The sequence below is a fragment of the Balaenoptera physalus genome (assembly GCF_965194825.1).
Source record: "Balaenoptera physalus genome assembly, chromosome: 12".
Classification (NCBI taxonomy): domain Eukaryota; kingdom Metazoa; phylum Chordata; class Mammalia; order Artiodactyla; family Balaenopteridae; genus Balaenoptera; species Balaenoptera physalus.
The window spans coordinates 11,226,259-11,248,887 of NC_138897.1; the positions used below are offsets into that span (position 1 = coordinate 11,226,259).

General features: G+C 37.7%; 1 protein-coding gene and 1 long non-coding RNA gene across 4 annotated transcripts in view; both read right to left on the minus strand.

Moving 5' to 3' along the window:
* CDH7 (cadherin 7) overlaps window positions 1–22,629 on the minus strand; it is a 123,108-nt gene that overhangs the window by 27,705 nt on the left and 72,774 nt on the right. For all 3 annotated transcript variants that reach the window (XM_082415889.1, XM_082415890.1, XM_082415891.1), the window contains one exon: window positions 7,598–7,851. In XM_082415889.1, coding sequence (XP_082272015.1) covers window positions 7,598–7,851 — 254 coding nt within the window. The remainder of the gene's footprint in view (window positions 1–7,597; window positions 7,852–22,629) is intronic.
* On the minus strand, window positions 13,325–21,775 carry LOC309639126. The gene is made up of 2 exons (XR_014251488.1): window positions 21,534–21,775; window positions 13,325–21,182 (listed from the first exon to the last, which is right to left on the minus strand). It is a non-coding gene; the product is annotated as an uncharacterized lncRNA (long non-coding RNA).

Below are 22,629 nucleotides of genomic sequence, written 5' to 3' on the forward strand. Positions count from 1 at the left end.
CATGGAAAATAGTCACAGTGGTTATTATATTTCTTAATCACAAGGACTTGAGATACCCTCAATATTAAAGGGGTTCCCTATTTTCTACCAGCCCCTCTGGACATGCAAAAAGTGAGAATTTATGTGTGAGACATTAGCTAATGATAAAGTTACCTGAAGGGGGGAAAAAAATCCTTAACCAAGAGAAATAAAGAAAATATGGGCACTTTTTAGAGTGAGCGGGGGAAACTGTCTCTGAATTAGAATCTGGGAGGGCTGAGTGAGCCAAAAGAGAGAGAGGGTTCTGAAGAAGCTGGGAGAAGCACACTCTTTGCAGCTCCGGATCTACTGGCTTAAGGACAGAGAAATACAGTTGCCTGAATCAATTAGAGGCTGAACAGGAAAGAAAAGGACTGGTGTTTCTCTAATCATGACCCAAAGTTATCTTTAAAGCAGCTTGTGCTGCAGTTAGTGGTGTGTACACTCACAACGATCCCTCTAGTTTCTATAAATTACAGCCTAAAATACTTGACCTCTTTCACTGTATGTTGGAGTGACCAATGAAAGAGATCGCTTCCATATTTTTGCAGCACTAGCAGTTAAAGCTTCTGCCGTCTCCATGTATTATGCAGACACCTCCAAATCTCAATAACCAGCCTCAATCCTTTTTCTGAGATTTCCTAAACTACTCCAGATACAGGCAACATCTTCAACTAAAGCTCAGAATATCCGAAAGCAGATTCATCAACCTGTCCCTCCCTCTAAATATACTGAGAATGTAAAACATAGACATTTTTTCCTAATCCTCAAACAGCTATGTAAGGTCATGTGTGACAGAGACTTTTACTTGCGCGCCTAAGACCCACTTGCCCTTAGTTCTTATTAATAGATCCCTGCTTTTGTTGGAGGCAACCATGTGTCCAGCTGAAAAACTACACTTGCTAGCCTCCCTGTAGATGCAGTGTCCTTATAGCTAAGGTTTAACAAATGAGATGCAAAAGAAAGTTGTGTTGAACATCATTGAAAAACTCCCTCAAGGATAGGAGAGAGTTGCTAATTCAGCTGGCATTTGATTTTTGCCCCTTCCCCTCTATCTCATGTGGGACATGAACACAATGGAGAGCAACCCAAAAGTCACCTTGTAAATATGAGGTGATGAGTGCCTGACATAAGAAGCCAAGCCCTTGGTGACATTATCCTGCCAAATTGTCAGTCTTTGCCTGGCTCCAGACTTCTCATTGGTAAGTCATTAGCGTTAAGCTTTGTTTCAGCCAGCCAAGCACAATTTCTAACTAAGGCAAGCAGGTACCATTATTGCTGTATTTCAGTATTGGACTTTAAAGTCTCACAGCTGGTTGTTGATGGAACCAGGATTCAGAACCGTGTCTGTCTGAACCATCTTTCCAGTATATATCACATCGCACATAGATGAGCTTTTAGTCTCTACTACCTACCACTCTAGAATTCAGCCTCTTTTCATTTTGTTTTTCCACTGCTCTATCTAAAACTCTAAGACAGTTACACTGATGTATTAATTGACTAAATGACAATATGGTGTGTATCTCCACTGAGGTGCCTCTCCTCACGTTGGCCCTTCTTTACTCCTATTTTCCCTCCTTCCAATCCCTGTAGTCCTACTACTCCTTAAAGACAATCCTCTGCCTTGGTAAGGCACCAAGCCTTCCCAGTTACTTCAGAAATCGAGCCTTTTTAAGAAAGCCTGCAGTATACAGGGCCCATGGCCGTCACTACAAGCCCTCTGTGCCGCACCACCACGAACCACAGACTGGGCAATATTTACAGCCACAATCCTGCAGCAAACCTACCGTACTAATTTGGGCTTTTCATTCGCCATTTGTACCCTTCTGTTTCTTCATCTGCAAAATGAGAAAATTTTACAAGATGATTTCTCATTTCCAGATTTCACATTGGATTCTTTATGTGTTTTCGCCTAAGATCTCTCCTCCAGCTAGATGACAAGTGGGTTGGGACCGCATCTAATACATCTGAATATCCTCGGTGTTCTGTGCATCTGAAACAAAATCAATCCCCTAATAAATGCCTGTAGTTACCAGCGCTGCTGTTCAATAAGCTGTGAAGATCGACTAAAATGGCCCTCTCCGTATTCACAAGTAGTATTCGTATCATCCAGCTATGGATGTGCATGTTGATATTCACAAATAGAGTATGAAGGTGAGTGGGCCACATGAACACAAATGCTACACCCTATATGGAAAAGATAACGTAATGAACACCGACAAATCTGATCAATAGAAATAACTGAATCATTTGAGTTGAAACCTTAATTGCTTAAGAAATTTATGCACGTGTGCGTGCATGCGTGCGCGTGTGTATGTTGCTACAAGCAGTGTACAGGTTTTGATACCGAACTTGCTAAAATCCTAGAACCACATTTTCTAACTAGAGTCATGTTTATTTATAACAGTGGAATGTTAACGCTTGCCTTATAGGGCTTTAATGAGAAATAAATTACTTCAAAATAAGCTACTGAGTTCAGTACTTAGTGGTGCCACTGTTTGCAGCCTCACCCCCTTCTTCTGATAATGGCAACTCAATTTTTCCTTGTAGATTTCAACCTTCTCAATCTCATGCAATCCTGATGGGGCTCACCCTGAAAATGCCCAGAACTTCCTGGGTAAGAGATGGACACATGTCCTAAGACAGGACAAAAAAAACTTTCCAAGAAATGTGAACCTTAAACAGAGCCATGAGGGAAAAAAAGTTGCCAGTGGTGCATCCACTGCCACGTTCAGAAGAGACTGTCAGCTCACTCTTGCTACTGGTATTTATAGAGAAACCTTCCTCCTCTCTTTTCTGAAGACTGGCTGTTCAACCTTCCCTTTAATTCTGTGAGATATTCACATAATTTAGATTAAAATAATATGTACAAATACATGCATGTATACAAGCCACTTAAAGCACACACTGAATTATTCAAACACCCCACATGTGCTCAGACTAGTCACACTACATAATGTAATATCCGATACTATTTTATCACCTTTCTTCTGAGGACATACCACACCAGGAATGCCAAAAGAGCCTGCAGGTAAATATTATTATCATCCTTGTATCCTTGAACATAAATACAACTCTAGCTCTGTATGTGGATTGTTAGAAATGCTGGAAATGGTCTCCATTACTTCTTAATCACCCTTCTTCAAATCTGATCTTATTTGTAATAATATGTTTCAATTCCTTGGCTGTTTTAAGCATAGGGACTTTGGGCTTGCTGTGCTGCCTACAGAAATAAATGTGCTGATTGCATAATACAGCACGAGACTCTTAGGATGTAACTACGTAAAACATAAACAGAGCTTACGTGATTTTTTGGCTTGTCCAAATCCTGCCATCCCTCAGGGTCCAGCTTACACTTACACTCCTTCAGATGAAGTCTCATGTCCAGTGACCTTGAAGTGATGAGTATTTATCTCACAATTTGCCCTCTGACAGAGCTGGCACTTTTTCCCCTTGTATTGTTTAACTATTATGGAATCTTATTTCTTCAGCCAGACTGTCAGTTCCTTGAGGTGAGGGGAAATGTTTTATTCATCTTTGTTTTTCCTGTTATTTTCCCAGTGTCGTGCACAAAGCAGGTTCTTAATCAATGTCTGTTGATTCACTGATCAGTCTTATGGATGCTGACATCAAGAAATAATAGTCCTCTGAACACTAGGCTGTTCTTATAGTTTTTACCATCTTACTGATGAGAAACACAGAAGCAAAGCTTTTACTATTCAGAAAAATGATCAGAATCAGCAGAACACGATCTGTCCTTCCAAGTTCAATAGATAGAGCCTGATATTTGGTAGCTGGGGCCAAAATTTACATGAAATGGTAGGCAACTACATAAAAAATAAAAAGCCAGAAACATGCTGGCCCTCAATTACCCACTTTTGCTTTCAAAAAAATCTCTTTTTTTCCTACGTAATCTCAAGTATTACCTAATTTCCAGCTTTGGCTTCTAGGTCTCATATCAGGAAAGAGGAAGGCAAAGTGTACATGAAATGGTGGGCCAGGTAAGCCCTCTGGATAGTGGGCAAGCTGTAACAAGACATACCAATTGACAAAGGTGTTATATTCTGGCCAGCCACTGGGCTCCGGGTTCATTTAATCTCTCAATCTACTTTTACTATACTTCTAAACAGTCAAACGGAACCAAATGGTAAGGTTCCAACAGTAATGTAGATGCCCTCATCTTCTTTCAAGGAAAGGGCAGATGCAAAGAGCTTTTGGTTGGTACATTAATGGAACAGGTTAAAAAAAAAAAAAAAAAACTAGGCAAGGCATGGGTCATGTGGGAAGAAGATCTCAATTTACCTTGCTGGAGGCAAGTACATGTATTTCTTTCTAGAATTCTAATCTCTTGCCCCATATATCAGAAAATATTCCAAATGTAAATGGCATATGCTAGATTTCAGCATTACACTACAAAGAATGTCAATGAATTCAAACAGTAATTATCCACCCTCCCGTACTCTTTTACAATTCAAATACTATTGGCCTAATTTTAAACAATTACGATGAAACAAATAACTGCTTTTCCATTCCTCTAAGAACTACGATATTCCTAAAGGTGCAGAAGCACAAAGCTCACAACTGTAAGAGTCTTCAGCTTCCATCTCAGCCGGAGATTCACTTTTCCCAGGACCTCGGCAGACTGTGTGATCTACTCCTCCACTGGCCTCCGTTGAAGAGGGCTTACATTTTGATAGTTACTTGAGTGCCCAATGCAAATACATGTTTATGTCCATTAAACGACTATGTAATATTTTCTACATACTGGAAAGTATGTGACTACAAACCAACGTTCAATACAGATTGCCAATACAGTTGCTTGTAAAATATGTCTCTCTTCATTGACTTGATTGACCTTGAAATAAAAATGCCATGAAAACAATAAAGTATAATAATAGCGATGTACAATGATAGTACATCCTAATAGTTTAGTCATGATTGACAGTTTAAAAGCATCAGTTATTTTCCCTTTCTCACTTAATCTTCGAAAACCTTGGGACAAAGCAGGGATTAAGTGTTGGTTTTCCTCTTTACTGGGTTATATGGAAACTTAGGAGGCTAAGTGACATGCCCTAGGATACTCAGAAAACAGCAGTGCTGGGAAGAGAACCAGTCTTCTAGAGAATGTTACTGCTAGGAGTACCCATCAACTCACCAAACTACACGACGAGGAGGCTGGCCTCTTATAAGAGATCATAAATGGATAGGAAAAGAGAAATATGTGAGCGACAAATTCAGAAACAAGTAAGCTATGAGTGATTGTTCTGACCTTATGAAAAATAGTGCAAGGCAAAGAAATGCTGCAAGAACACAAGTATTAAGTCTAAGTCAAGAAATTCATTTTACAAAAGCAAAAGAAATATTCATATACACACAACATAACATTTCAGTTCACTCTGAACAAAATCTCTCCCTATTTGTGCAACTTAGAGATTAGAAAAGGATGTAAGAGGTACTAACCTGAACTTTCAAGGTCACCTTGATTAGTTTTAAGAAAATAAAAATGAGGTAAAAATACAGCGCTGGCCAGCTGCTCTTTCATTGATGGAAGTCACAGAGATCTTCACCTCCAAGATCAGCAGAATGCAGCCTTTGGCCCTTTCTATCTCTGTGCTTCAGGGAGCAGACACAGAACTCACTTCACCTCTAGCTCAAGTCACTACCCACTTGGTCCTACTCTCCCTTCTCCTTCCCCAAGTTATTATATAACATTGCATTTTTTCCAAGTAAAATATTATTAAAAGTGAGATATTTACACTTGAAAGGCTTTAACAGGATAATACACAAGGAAATGGGTCAAGAAAAAAATTTAAAAATAAGATTAAAATATCAATACAATAAATCAAAGTTTTCTTAAATCCCCTCACTCACTGAAGTACTGAATTATGATACATATTAGTGTCTCTTCATTTTTCCAGATCCTCAATTTCATGAAAGCATTCTCTCTTTCTCCCCAGTAAATTAAGTGATTTAAGCAGAAGTCAGACTACCCTGAGTGGCTGATCTGTGACTACGATTGTACTGTGGTTGGTTGTTCATGGGGGGAAGGAGACAAGTATGTCACTAGAGTTGCAATGCTATAACAAAACCCAAATTCAGATTTGTGCACATCAATAGGACTCAGTAGATGGAGCTGAGCTTAAGTCAGGGAGCTGTTTGACAGTGAAGCCTGGGCTATTACAGGGAGGACGCGAAGGCTTATTCCATCTGAGTACATCTCACAGATATGCTAGTGCACAGAAGGCTATATTCTTAGAAATGGTTTATGACCACTGCATTAAGAGTAAGATAGCCTCCATATAGCCTGAATTTGTTATAAAGACAGAGAAGCAATGAGTATGACTTCATTTTTGGAATAAAAATTGGTTTATACCAATTCTTTACTAGGCTATGATATTACTGTCAAACAAAAGAGAAGGAAAGGAGAGTGCTAATTACATATGCACACACATATATATGATTATTATTTACATATAAATAATAAAATGATATTTAATATTATTAAATGTGTGTAATAATTTATTTATATAAGTAATAAGCCTAAATCAGCTTATTACTTTAGGAGGAAAAAAGATTATGAGCTCTTCTTAACTAAAAGTCATTGTCTAATGTATAGATATTTTTCTTGATACTCTGTAAGCAATGTCCAGACTTAGTTCAGAAGTTAGCTCAAAAGCACTTAGCATCATTAAATATCAGTTAAATCTAAAAGTTAAATCTGTTGTTAGCTTTTGTAATCAAAATCCAAACCATGACATTGAAAAATATTACTTACGAACCCAAATCAAGACATGAAATACAATGTAATTTCTGGTATGTTCTATACACTCATTTAAATATTGTTAAATATTTACTTAAAAAGACGTGCTTTATCATATGCACACACACAAATACATGTATATACAAAAACATGCATGTAGCTCTCAGACTGTAAAACTATAGTAAAAAGTGTGAACTGGAATGTTGTGATATTTTGAAACGCTTACATATCATCATTCTGTTAGTCCTACAGAGTTGGTTATAAGAATGTGTCTACTCTCTCTACAGGACTATTGAAAGGACATTTTTAAATAGTCCTTATATATAGATACGGTATTATTTTATTTTTTATAAGTGGAATTAATAAACTAACAAACATATACTATCCATATAGACCAATATAAAAAAGGATTTGTTGAAAAATTAACCCCTAATTTAAATTGTTTATAAAATTAGTTTCCTAACATCTGCATTTATCCTACAACAAGGACCTGCATCACTTTCTCTCTGAACACAGTTTGTGTTGATAGAGCTCAGGATAACTGGCTGAATAGGCACATCAGCTCTGCTTGTGGATGACAATGGTGCCTAAAGATACTGCCACACAATAATGGCCTTGGATAATCAGGTGACACATTTTCGAATTACTAAAATGTTGCATTGTTCTGATGTTGTTTCACTTCTGCAGCTATGGCTCAATACGTATACAAAACTGGTTTTTGTTAGCTATGACCCCAAAGCATCATAACGCAGAGACATGAGTTGTGAATAAAGGCACATTGTTGCAAAATTACAGAAAAGGAGAGCAATGAGCTCTTACCTCACAGGGCTGTTGGAAGAATCTGGGTCGTGAGCTGCTACGGTCCCAATGATATTCCCAACTTGGGTAGCTTCCGACACCTCCATGGGGTACAGGGGTGAGGAAAATACAGGGGGCTCGTCCACGTCTTCCACAATTATCTTCACGGTTGTCGTGTCGCTGAACGGTCCCAAGCTTAGAAAGCGAGGGTCGGCGTCTCTGTTTGCAGCTTCTATCCGTAGCGTGTAACTTGTTTTGGCTTCAAAATCCAGGTCCTATAAAGAAAGTTGTTAGGAAAATTAAATTAAGGCAAAGCAGAGCCTTTCATTCATGCACGTCAATAAGCATAGTATGTACTCCACCAGGAAAATGCACCATCAGCATTCAAAAGTAATAAATAATAATGCCAGTCAGAACCCTTGCTGCTTTCTGGCTCATAGACAACGTAAGTACATTTGAGCTAACTTAATCCACTCTGCCGCCGTACGCTGCACGGGCAAATACAGGTCTTCAGAACATTATTTGAATGACAACTGATATGATTTTAAAATCTCTTCCAAGAGGACCTCAAGGTAGTATTCTTCAAGCATGTAATTTAACTGCAGTATCCAGGGGTGCACATTAAAAAGGAAGAAAAATATAACTTTCCATTGAATTTCTCATTTACAAGGTCATTTTCATTGATTTGGGGGACTCCTTTACAATCCTTAACTTTCAAGTGTTCCAAATGCAGCTGTAGCAGAAGAGGTGGCATATCGAGGTTATACAGCCTGAACACATAGCTGGTTCTTCTTGATGAAGCACCCACTGTTTCTCTCTTCAGTATTCCGCCATCAGTATACACTGTCTCTCTCTCTCTGTCTCTATTTATATTAGAGGGTTGACAGTTATATTCTAGAATCACCATTCTGCAACTTTTCAACAGGATTAACATGCTAACACTTTTCTCAAAAAGTGACCCAAGTCAAACCATATGGTAGCTTAAAAAATTGTAAGGGCAATTAAATGTTGTACTAATGAAGCACCATCTGTGAAAAAAAAGAATTCTATGCCCAACAGGTAGAACTTGTCTGTGACAATCACATGCTTCTCTTTCTTCAAGGGGTACAGAGAGTCCCAGCTTGTTGTGACTTTCAATCTCAATCTCACCACTAAAAAACTGTCCCAAAATATTTGTTACATTTAATGATATAAAAACAAAAACTTTAGAAAGAAACCAATAGAAATACTAGCACATATAAAGCATAATTTACTTGTCATTTTTAAGTGTTATTTAATAAAAAAGCATTAGGAAAAATGGGCTAAAATGTACTGCTGAGAACTGTAATCTAAATTCATCCATCGTGTGTATGGGCATATGTATGCTATATATGCAATATATATGACAAAATGTACATACCACTTATGTAAAATATAACAACACATATATATACAAATAAAAATGTATACTATATGTGTGTTGTATGTGTTTCCACATAAACAGGACATGAAGAGATTCCATGGCTCATCTCTTTTTTTTTAATATGAAAAATATATAAACCAATACTCAAAACAGGTTCACAATATCTAGGCCAGAGAGCGCTTCACTCAAATGTTTATCTGCTTAACAGCTGTCTCATCTAGTAGATTGCTAGCTCCAAACTGTTTTGTTCAGTACTAGCATTCCCAGAATTGCCTGTTCTGAATTTGGTACATTGAAAGAACTCAATAAATTCTTAATGAATTAGGAAAAGCTAGAATGTAGCTATCCAGGCCTCAAGAGCCTCAAAACGGAACTACACCTTTGCCCCAGAGAATCCAGATGACTGAAGTGGGAGGTAGAGGAAGAAAGAACCAGGTATATTGTTTTTCTTGACTATAAAAAACTTCATATAATTACTGTGGGAAAACCAAGTTTTAATTCTTATCTGAGGTCTCACATGAAAATTCTGGGGCACGTGGTACACAGAGCCATAAAAAGCACCTTATTAATAAATTCAGTGATATTTTTATGAGGCTACCTTTTTTTGTCTATTATCTAAAAATATTTCTACCCCAATGGTCTTCAACCAAAGGTAAGAATCAGAACCACTCAGGGGAATTTTCTAACACATTCCTGGCTCCTTCCAAGAAGATTCTGATTCAGCAGACCCAGGATGAGTCACAAGCCTATGTATTTTGAAAAGGCTCTTCAAGTAATTGTGCTGCAAATCCTCTTCTAAGAAACTTGACCTCTTCGTTATAATTTTCTGGGGCCTATACATGTAATCCAATATTTAATTTGGGTTCTGCTAAAAATAAAACAAAGCATTCTTATTTACCTAAATGCATTTTCTTAAGACACTCTAAACATACTCACACATAGCATGAATATGAACATATTCAGTCTGTAGTCTTTTTTATTTTTATTTTTTGGCCACGCCATGCACCTTGCAGGATCTTAGTTCCCCGACCAGGGATTGAACCCGCGCCCTCGTCAGTGGAAGTGTGGAGTCCTAACCACTGGACCTCCAGGGAATCCCCTCAGTTTGTTCTTATAATATTTATAAAACTGATAAATTAGGAAAGAAATATTACTTTTATATATTATGTGTCTATGTAAGATAGACTATGTAAAAAAAAAAAAAACACCCTGTTTACCATCTCCTTTTCAATTGACTCAAAACCACAACTTTAAAAAAAAAAATTTAATTAATTAATTTTTTTTTGGCTGTGTTGAGTCTTCGTTGCTGCGCGCGGGCTTTCTCTAGTTGCGGTGAGCGGGGGCTACTCTGGTGCAGTGCGCGGGCTTCTCATCGCAGTGGCTTCTCTTGTTGCGGAGCATGGGCTCTAGGCGCATGGGCTTTGGTAGTTGTGGCTCGCGGGCTCTGGAGCTCAGGCTCAGTAGTTATGGCGCACGGGCTTAGTTGCTCCGCGGCATGTGGGATCTTCCCGGGCCAGGGATCAAACCCGTGTCCCCTGCATTGGCAGGCTGATTCTCAACCACTGTGCTGCCAGGGAAGTCCAAAACCACAACTTTTAAGGTATTCATTCAGGTTTACCAAAGGGACAGCAAGTCTTTCTGTATTCAAGTAAAAGTTTGACTGACTTATGAAAGAATAATTTATATTTACTGCACAAATGAATGCAATTATTTTATGGCAACCTGTTTTTTTTAAATGTGTCTAAAAGGCAACAACATGCAGTAAAGACATCTGGATGCTGCCAAGTCATAAAGAAACACAGGATCATGCGTGATGATTGGTTGCCTAAAAGCTATTCTGAAAATCGAGCAATAAAAGAATTCATATGAAAGCCTATGAATCAAGATTCCAGACAGAAGGAAGTGCCACACAAAATGATTTTCAGAGCAAACCAGAATAAGCCAGACTAGTTTTCAAAGAGGGGTGTGGTATGATGGATAGGACTGTTAAGCAAATTGAAGAAAAGGCTTTTGCAATAAAATGTTAATTCCTGTTTCTCTTTCTTATTGATTTCTACAAAAGCAATACATTCCATAACTATTAGATTTAATGAGCAAGGTTATACCCGGGGAAAGAAAGTTAAAATAATAACTGGGGAAAGACGAAGAAGAAGGAAAGGGAAGGAAATAAAGGCAATGTCTAAACAGATTCTATTCAATACTTGAAACTACATAGCATTGGAGACTAGATATATTTGGAAATTTGACTAAAACACAGTTCAAGCTGCAGCTCACAAGATAATAAATATGTAGGATTATTAAGAACCTGAAACCAATTATTGTCACTTTGACCCAAACTAGTGATGCTACAGAGAAGTTACTTTTTCATCTGTCAAGTGACATCTATGTCAGAGATGCTGAAAGAGAAAGCAGCTTGTTGGGCATATTCTTTCCTAAATTATCAAATAGGGTTGTTGAAATTTATTGCCATCAAAGGATGATGAACTTTAGGATTAAAACAGTAAGCATTATAACTAAGACAGTGGTCAGCAACCTTTTCCTGTAAAGACCAGACAGTGAATATTTAGGCTCTGCAGGCACCATGTCCTCGGCCACAGGTAAACGGACTAGCTTGGCTGTGTGCCAGTAACATTTTGTTTACAGACATGGAAGTTTGAATTCTATTTAACTTTCACGTACCCTTTTTTTTTTAAATTTTTTTCAGTCACTTAAAAATGTAAAACCATCCTTAGCTTTTGAGCTGTCCAGAGACAGGCAGGCAGTTATTTGCCAATCCGTGGTCTAAGGAGCCCCAAATAATAAGCTTCTCTTTCCAGATCAGAGGTTCATCCCTCTTCCTCCCACCTTTTTTCACTACAATTAAAATGAACAATTCACTATAAACAGCACACTTTGTCCCTTCCAGTTTGTATCACCTGCTGCTCCCTCCTTCTCATGTAACTTTGTCTGCCATTTTTCTTACTGAAATCTTTTGGAGACCAGCTATCTTCTTCTTTATGAGTGATCTCATAATCCCCTCACCTAAAAATAAAACTTCTTTATATTTATAGAGAGCTAACTCCAAAAAAAAGTTTTAAACACATCTTTAATGTGCATTTTAAAAGACAGAAGGGGGCTTCCCTGGTGGCGCAGTGGTTGAGAATCTGCCTGCCAATGCAGGGGACACGGGTTCGAGCCCTGGTCTGGGAAGATCCCACATGCCGCGAAGCAACTGGGCCCATGAGCCACAACTACTGAGCCTGCGCGTCTGGAGCCTGTGCTCCGCAACAAGAGAGGCCGCGATAGTGAGAGGCCCGCGCACCGCGATGAAGAGTTGCCCCCGCTCGCCGCAACTAGAGAAAGCCCTCGCACAGAAACGAAGACCCAACACAGCCAAAAATAAATAAATAAACTAAATAAATTAAAAAAAATAAAAAGTAAAAAAAAATAAAAGACAGAAGAAGGTTGGTATTATTGAAACTAATAGCAAAGAGCTCCAGTGAAAGCCCAAAATTTTATGTGTACTTAGGGGCAGACATTACACGTGAATTCCAAGCCACATCTGTCCACTACCCATGCCGTTTCTGCTAGAACAAGCAGGCATTGTTCAAACTCTAAGAGCAATTAGAGCCTCATGGTGTATGGCATTATCACATCTAGGTATCTGCCTACCTCACCAAGTAAGTAGGGTTGCTGTAAATTATTTATAAATTTAAAGCATCTGGAACAGTCATGGACACAGAGTAATTACTGTATAAGCATTTGCTGTTACTACTATACTATTATTAGTGCCATGATTTCCGGCTAGATTATGAGCAAATCAAATGGAAAGTAAAGATTATGTCCTTCTCTTCTGTTTCCCCCATGACACCTCGGCCTATATCTTTGGCAAAGTCAGTTTATAATATTCATCTGTTACATTCAAAACAATTAACTATCATAAACAGTGGAGACTCATCAGTTCCCCCCTGCCATTTTTAGCTTCCTCAATAGTAAAAACCTAAGTTAAAATATCATCTTGAATTCATTTAATAAAATCATTACACTGCATTTTTCTTTCTCCATATAGCTTACCTTCTGGTCTATAGCCAAACACCCTGTCGTTAAGCTCAATGACCTCCTTTAGATCTTGTACTTTGGGCCAATGCTGTTGTTGATGTTTCAGGGACTGATCCAAGTTACATCGTTCAGGAAATTCTTCCTTCTGTTCCTGTAACTACGGCATGGTACCATCGGGGGTGTGTGTGTGTGTGTGTGTGTGTGTGTGCGTGCGTGTGTGCGCGCATGCACGCGCACGTGAGACTATGTATATAGTGTCTTATGTTTAATACTGATTTTGTACAAAAGCACTGAGACCATTCATCATCTTTAAAAGCATTTCTTTCTCTGGAGCTTCCAGCTCTCTTTTGGATCAAAGCATATACTCTGTTGCTTTCAATATCCTCCCTTCTTGATCAAATCAATATAAATCATTTTTCCTACGTAAATGGGCTTAAATGAAACTGTACCAATGGAAAGGAAATCACAATCATAACTTTCCCTTTATGATTAATTTATTCTAAATAAATCTACTACCCAGAACCTTAGAAGCAATCTACAACCTTGGACAAGGTATCTCAGCAAAGAACAATTTTGTACATTTAAATACAATAAGAATTCTAAAGTTTTTCCCTAAGTACTTTCCAAAAGCAAAAAACGCCATTATTATGCACAACTGCACTACTGCCTTTATTTCCCCCCCCCCCCCCCGTCCCTGGGTTATGCCCAAGAAGGCCTTAATCTCTCTGTCAGCTTGACTAAATGTAGACAGGCTTCTTCCTGACTCTAGGCCCCTGACCTACCTTTTCTTAGAACTAATCTTCAGCAAGAGTCTTGCTCCAAGTTACAAAACTACCTGCTATCATGAAAATACAAGAAAATTTACTTTTCCTTTGGGTAAAGCAAACACAGTGTCACCTACACCCCTGCCCCCATTACACACACACACACACACACAGACACACACAGACACACACAGACACTCCAGCTCTTAAAAAATTCTCCAGGCCTTTGTTTCACCTGAGTTGAGTTTAGACTGAATTCTCATCTCTCTCTCCTAACTGCAATATCCTTGAGGTCTGTCTTACTTGTTTAACTCTGTCCAGTGACATTTTTGCTTTCACAGCTACAAGTGATTTTATCAGAAGCATGCAGCTTTTACCTGTCTTGAAATTTTTGCGAATCACAAAACCTATATCCAGATTAGGGCAATAAGTTATTTTTTTATGGGGAAGGAGGGAAGAGAAAGATGTGTTCTAAATTGTTTTATATATATATACACACACACACACATAATTGTTATATATATATGTAATAATTATGTATATAATGGTCCACATTGATGCCCTCAGAGAGGCTCAGGCGTTAAGGGGGAGAAGACCTCTGGAAGTTTCGCCAGCTCTGTGGGTGTCCTCTACAAGGGACTGACCCTTTCATGTCTGTCTCACTGTGCTAGGCTTTGAGATCTATGATAGAAGCCAAATGTATAATCTTACAGAGGTAGGTAGGTAGGTTACCAGTTGTTACAAGTAGTTAACAACTGTCTTAGATAGGACAGAGATTCACTGACTGCTGAATGAAGAAAAAAAAGAAAAAAAATCTAAGAATAAATTATTTGAAAAATAGCAAAATGAGTAAAAGCAAATTTAGAATAAGCAGTAAAAAATTACTGGGTGTCTCCATGTCCATTTTACATTTTTATGAGAGTCATTATTTTAACTTTCAAAAAAAACCACACTTTAGCACAGCTGCTTCTCAGGTGCTTGATACAAACAGTCACATTTTGCAAAGATCACTTCCACTACATAGAAAGTATCTGGTGCTCTACAGGTAAACTGGGACCCTGAGGAAGGGTCCAGTTTATGAGTAACTGCAGAAATGTTTAAGCCTAAGACATTAAATTATGTCAAGCTATTAGGAATAAAATAAGGATACAAATATCAGGAATTATTACTTCCATTATCTAGCTCCACGAGTGCCCTCTGACCTCCAAGAGTACTTACGTTAACATTTTAACCTAGATATAAAGATCACTGAATATTTTTTAAAAAGCAATGCAAGCAGGTATCCTAACACATCTCCATTTTATAACAATTTTTAAGAAAATTCTATGACCATCAACTAAATGCACACACATTTCAAATTGCTAATTGCACTTGTCTACAAAGAGGCACTACCATAAACGGCTAAACGTATTTCCCATGAACAATACACATTTATATAGTCCTTACCCTGTGCAGGTTAGAGTTCTAAGAGTGAATTTAGGTAGGCTGTTTGGATTCTATAAGCAGAAGATAGAAAACAAGCCTTGCAAATGACTATATTCCTGCCTAACATCAAAAACCTGGTTCACAGTATAGCTCAGATTGATTCCCTTACTGTGCTGAGGTCCATATTTCCCAGCATGCACTACTGACTGGACCAAGAACTTCCATGAAAGGGTCTCGATCATTTTCAGGGAAGCTGAATCCAGATTATAACCCAAAGACAGTTTAGTTTATGTTTTCCTGGGGACCTTTATCAAATAGTGGCAACTATTAATTAATCTTGATCCACACAATTACTTTGTGAGTAATGCTGACAGTGGAGAGATTACAGTGGAAGTCAGCGGATCTGAGATTCACCCTTACTTTTGCCACTTCATGTAAATGTAACCTGAAGGTTTTTTAGTTTCTCTGGAGCAGAGCTGGGACCCAAAATCTTTTTTCTTCTTTCACAGTATCCACAATATTTTATAGCTCCTCTCTTTTCATGTATCCCCCCCCCCACCCCCGCCACCATCACTCCTTGAATCTGGGTCACCTGGTCTTGCTTCGATCAATATAATGTGGTGGAAGTGATGTTGTGTCGGTTCTGGAAATCAGCTTCAGGAGACCATGGAGCTTTTGTTCTTGCCATTCAGGGAACAAAGCCAGGCTAGCTGCTGGCTGCTGGAAGGCACACTTCCAGCCCCTCTTGTCATTCCAGCAGACACATAGCCACCTCTACAGAGGCAGATCCACCAAGCTCACGAGCAGCTGACCTCTGACCCATGTGTGAGCCCTCGGAAGACCACCCTGCCGAGGCCCCACCAAACTGCTGACCCATGAAATCATGACCTAAAGAAATAATGTTTTAAAGCACCAGCTTTGGGATGACTTGTTAGGTAGCAGCTGGTACCATCACAAAGAGGAAGAGAATAAAAGTGGGTGACTTCACTTTTTGACATGTGATGGCTGCATATCCAGGGAAAATGAACCAAAACAGACTTGAAATGAGCAAATGAACTAGTGGCAGAGAGATCAGATCTAGACGTGGAAATTTCCTTGAACTCCAGGCCTTTGACTCTTATCATTCCCTTATTGGTTATGTCCTGTCTTTACTATATAACATAGATTCCAGGATCCATCAATCCCCTCCCTCTACTGACAATATATGCAATTCTTCTTATTGATCTAAATATGAATTTTTATTTGCTTTGTTGATCAGTTATTTTTAAATTCTCTTAAAATACCTTAATCCTGGAAGAATACAATAAATTGCCTTTTCTGAATCTCTCTGCCCTAACTTAAATTTGTCAGTTTCACCAAGTAATGTCTAAAGCATTCTTTCCCTCGTTTTATATGCATGCTCCATGATGTTCTCAGTCGTCGCTTTCATTTTAATTGCCATGCATACGCTATGACTCCCAAACCTAAGTCTATACTCTAGACCTCTCCTCTAAGCTACAAACCCTCATTCATTACCTTCTAGATATCACAGGTAACGCAAATATATTCCAAACCATTTTAATCACCTCCACACTCCCATTCTAAAGGAGCAGCACATTTTTCATCTAGCTACTCATACTAGAATCATTAGTTTTATCCTTAAATTCTCTCTCCAACTTTCCTTAGGTAATCACTAAATCCCCTCTTATCTACTTCTTAAATATCTCTTTCTTGGAATCCTACCCATTGAAACTAATCTAAGAAACAACAAACCGTGGAAAAAGACAGAAATAAGGAAAACTGTGCATTATCTGTGACTTGTACTAAGCAAAACAAAACAAAATAAAACAAAAAACCATGAAGGGCTCACTGGAATATGTCTTTGGCATACACATATTCTGAGAAGATTGCTCTGATAACTGCCAAAATCAAAGAAAATGGAAAATACTCCTAAGGAACAGGGTCTTAGTCTGTTTGATCAAGTCTAGCATGTGTTGACATTCACATTACTATCAACTTTCTTCAAAGAGTGTTGCTATCTTATTTTTTTAAGACCCTAAATTCATCTCTAATCTTGACTATTCAAAAATGAGTAAATTTATACTCGTTTATTATACTCAAAATACATAGAGAACAGTCTATACACATGCACCCATGTGCATGATGATTAAAACGATGTTAGGATCCACTTATATATACAGAGTAACAATGGGTTGAACAAATTGGAAAATATAATCTGAAATTCAGACGTTCACTAAATTAGAGTTATTGTATTAATCTAAAACTAAAATCCAAAATGTATGCTTTTTCACAGTCAAAGGAGACATATCTTTGCTCCATTTTGAGAAATGTGCATCCACAGAGGCAGGATTACTTAAATAACATCTTTGAAAGAAAAAAATGCAATGAAAAGAAGAAAAATAAATTGGAAATGTTGTTGGTTTCATTTTCCTCTACCACACATCAACAGCATTTATGAAATACTGAAATACATACTTGACTCTGGGAATTACCGCAAGCAGCAGACAAAGGAGACGTCTCAATAACAAGACAGCAAACCCAGAGCTCAGAAATCTGTGCAGCTCAGTGGAAGTTTGACAGGACGCGGCATATTCTAACCCTTCCTCTCCCACAGGGAATGGAGGCCATGTTATCAATACCTCCCCAACAATGCTCTATTATTTGATGGTTTTGACTTCATTCAACCTTATTTTAGGGTATGGAATATGAGGAGATTATGAAGATAGCACAGCAGAATGGGCCTGAAGAAGCTTAAATATGTTATTTGACAGTATGATATCAGCCACCGTACAAGCCATCCCCGTGCCAGAAACTGGATGTGTACTTGTCCTTCACAGGAAATGCATTTTGAAAAATGCTCATTTTTTTACTGTACTGTAACTCTACGTAGTAATGTATTTTATAGAAGCAAAATTCCATAGGTAATCCCAACTGAGGTCTTACATTGAAAACTGAAGTACATTAAAGGTAAGATTGCCATACCTCAAAGGAAAAATAAAAGACTAAATTTCCTACATTGTAAATTATGATGGGGAAATGTAAACAGAAAGAATTCTAGGTAGAAAGAAAGACACAGTTTTCACTCACGTGGGATAATACTTACGTTTATGCTTGGTGAATTTTGAGGCCCTGTGTAAAACTGGTTGTAAAGGTTATCATCAAATCATTCAGAAATGGCCACAGAAATAGATTGTACTTTGCTTTAATGGTTTAACACTGTGGTTTTGTTATCATTTTAAAAAATACCTAAAATATATAAGCATGTCTATTCTTAATGTATAGAAAGGATAATTGAATTCTGAAAAAAATAATTCTATGGTAACATCTATACAAATCTTTAGCCTTGTGGATTCTGCATATTTGGTCATATGCAGAATTTATATTTCTATATAAGACACTGGAGCAATAATAGCATACCTGAAGATAACTTTTTACAATTCTGTACTTTTTTCTTTTTCTAGCATATGTTTTAGAAAAAGATTGTTTTTCTGTTCTTCTCTCCCCTCTTCTAAGTTCACCCTATGCAAGTACAGCATATGTAGATGTTTCAAAATACGATAATAATTTGCTCAAACTGGAATAAATCTCATTATAACCATGACAGTGCATTGTTTATGAAAAAGCAATGGACTAAAGTTTTATTATACTATAGAGTAGGGAGAAAATAAGTTCAGATGATTATCAAGCATGGTTCACAGGTACAAAATTACTTAATTCCAATAGAAATGATTATCTAAATGGACATAGGAACTCTATTAACCAAATGTGAAGTAATACTCTGAGACACACATCATCAGAACAAATGTACTTATGTCTTTAACAAAAAAGCTCATCAACATCTTAGCAGTGCCTGGTTGTAAAGGTTTTCCTATAGTCAGGAGAGCCTGGAAAACCTATGAACAAATGGTTCATATTTATGGACTGTCCATAGCATTCTCTAGTTTATCTCAGTGAAAATTTTAAAATATTCTGAGAACAATGGAAGAAGGCTTCATTTGTCTTCTTTCAGAATTTCTTGGTTTTAGTCAGAATGCTCTTGTGACTCAGATTCAGAAATCCATTCTAGATTTCACAAATGATTCTACTATTATCTGGTCATGAAAAGAATACTGAATTTATGGGACTCATATATGTTTTCTCAGACTCTGCTCACTCGGAGGGGGTCTCTGGAAATGTTTTAGCTGGAATGGAATATAGACCCCCATTTACTGAAATCTTGATAAGTAGAACTGAAAATCAAAATCCTGTCTTTGAGTGTCGTAAGTACTCGTTAGTTCTTAACAGAGAGAATCAGCAAATCTTCAGAAAGGACTTCCTTCATTCTGAGAAAAACACTCCAAAGAGAGTTTAGGTAAAAAGAAAGGTAAACAAAGACACTCTTCTGAAATTGAGAATCAAGATACTGTTGGCTTCATGATGGAAAAGCGCTTGGATTTGGGAATAAAGATTGCCTTTGTGAGATCACACTGCTTTAAGCTGGAAGGTTTAGGGATACGGACAAGAGGGATGGATATTCCACAGACAACTTCTAGTGGGCTGAAGCCGTACAGTTGGATTGAAGACCAGAGCTCATACACACGTTCTCATGAGCTATAATGAAGCTACTGATTTGTAACTTACTTTTGTAGTTCTCATTACTGAAAGCCCTCCTTAATTCTAATAATTTTTCAATAAATTTTTAGAATTTTCTAAATCTATAACCTCATTGATGATTATTTTACCACTTCCTTTCAATTTGTTGTATCACTCTGTCTTAATCTCTTAGTATAAAGTAGCTTCTTTTCAAACTAGTTGGAATAATAAAAATAAAATAGTGTTGAGTTTTGAACAGCAATTTTTTTTGAAAAAGGATTTAAAAATTAAAAAGCTCAGGAACAATGAGAATAGTTTTGGAGTGAGGCAATGATAACCAACCTTAGGGTAATGCCAAAGAGAGTAGGAAAAAACATGAAACAAAAAAACAAAGAGACAAGATCTATTATGGATCAAGAAGGGACAAGAAAAGAAACCAGAAAAGACTTTAAGGCTTTAAACTTAACAGTAAAAAAAGTGTGCTACTTGACTGTGTCCAGGAAAGTGATAATATTTTAAATAAATGTTTAAATAAATATCATTAAAATTCAGTGCTTTGAAAAGAAATGCTTTGAATTAGAATTATCACAGTCCCAACAATAAGGGTTCAAGAGAAATTAGCAAATATAATTTTCTATTCCATAGCATATTTTATTGTAGCTGAAAGTAAAATACCTTTTAATATTTATTATTTGTAATCCACTCTCATTTGCAAAGCACTGTACATAGATGTAACAGTGGCCTTGTAAAGGAGGCATAAAGAGCCCATTCACTTACACTGCCTCATCTCGTGCCAGCATCCCCTCCCACACTGTGCTCCAGTAAAATGGTCCTACTTCTAGTTCTCTGAGCTTAACGTGCTATCTCATATGACAAAGCTCTGCACAGGTGGTTACCTCCATAAGAAAGTCTCCCTTCCCCTGTCTACCTGGGGAATAGCGTCATCCATCCACTACGCAACTCCTTTCTCAGGTCATGTTCAAATCTTTGAGAGACTAGGTGGGACCGACCAGTTGGCTGGCAAATGGGGCCTGGGTTCTCTCGGACACTTCTACAGAGACTTAGATATTTGCCCAAATCTTTGGGACCACAGCTAAATTTATGAAAAAACCATGGTATTACATTTTTACTAGATCAGCTCCCAACATTGAAGGGAAACACATGCGTGCACACACACCCTTCCCTGATCAAGAAAAACAAATTGTGGTACAGACAATTTTACTTCCCCTGTTTAATTATTTGGTTTAAAGAAGGAAGAATGGGAGTAATATTCCAGTCTTAAAAGATGAACAACAGTAAGTGGGCACAGGAGCGGAGCATAAGTGAGTCCTGCAGGAGGGAACGTCTGAAGACCAAGAAGAAAATTTATGTTGCTTCTAGGAATTAAAAGTGGCTTAGGGCTTCCCTGGTGGCTCAGTGGTTGGGAATCCGCCTGCCAATGCAGGGGACAGGGGTTCGAGCCCCGGCCTGGGAGGATCCCACATGCCGCAGAGCAACTAGGCCCGGGAGCCACAACTACTGAGCCCACGTGCCACAACTACTGAACCCCGTGTGCCTGGAGCCCATGCTCCGCAATGGGAGAGGCCACCGCAATAAGAAGCCCGCGCACTGCAACGAAGAGTAGCCCCCGCTCGCGCTGCAACTAAAGAAGAGCAACGAAGCAGCAACAAAGACCCAACACAGCCAGAAACAATAAATAAATGAAATAAAATAATAAAATAAATAAATTTTTTAAAAAAAGTGGCTTAGTGTCTACTCTAGATCTTTGAATAAAACTAAAGAATAGTGGGATATGTATCTGGTAAATGTAAGTCTAAATAATTCTAGGGGTCCAAAACTAGCTCTTAGATGTCCATGTAAGGAGTTGGAATATGAGCCTTATTTGAGGTATTTAAACAGGAGAAGCCCTGGATTAATGCAAAACTAATACTAAGGTACAGTGCTAGGTGTAGTCACTGCACATAAAATGTGAATTGCATTTTTGAGTAAATTAATAAAAAACTGCTCAAAAATCAAAAAATTACAAAGTAACAGTACTTTTTCATCTAAAAACTAGATTAACCTCTAATACCATAAGCAAGTTTTTCAAGTGAAAAAAATTCACTGATCACTAAAGCTTGAACTGCAAAGTAAATATTGGGTTGTCCAAAAAGTTCACTTGGGTTTTTCCGAGAGATGTTACAGAAAAACCCAAACAAACTTTTTGGCCAACCCAATATATGATTTCCACTATTTTTAATTAACTCTTAGAGAAGCCACTTTTTACGTTTGTTTATTTCAATATTGGTAAGAACTCTGTGTTGGGTTGGTTAGGCATTGGAATATATGAGCAGAAAATGCAAAACTGTAATTTTTAAAAAGGAGTTTGTGGGTGAAGGGAGCTTTGGAAATAAAAATTAGGCTGATGTATACCACGTAATTACCTCGATATCTATTATTTATGCAGAACTGTGTGGAGAGAGAGGGTAGGAGGAAAGTGTGAAGCAACATTTGCTAACACTAAAGATTTTCAGCGTGAAGAAAACGCTGAGGTGTTATTTCCACTTATTTCTATGTAGATATTATCTGACTTCGTTCTATGCTCTATAGAGTTCAAAGTGAACAAGATTCTCTTCATTAAATATTAAATATTTTACTGGTTATTTACGCCACAACAGTAAAATTGTAAAGTTTTCCACCGTCATTGTCTCTCAAGATTTTCCTGTACACTGAGTGTGCTTAATTATCCAAAGGCAAGCACTGACATTATATAAGAAAACAGAGGAGGAGAAATAATAAAAATTAGACAGTATTCATCTATTAGAAGCCACTGGAGAAAATAAAACTTATCTTTCGTTGTCAGTAATTTAAAC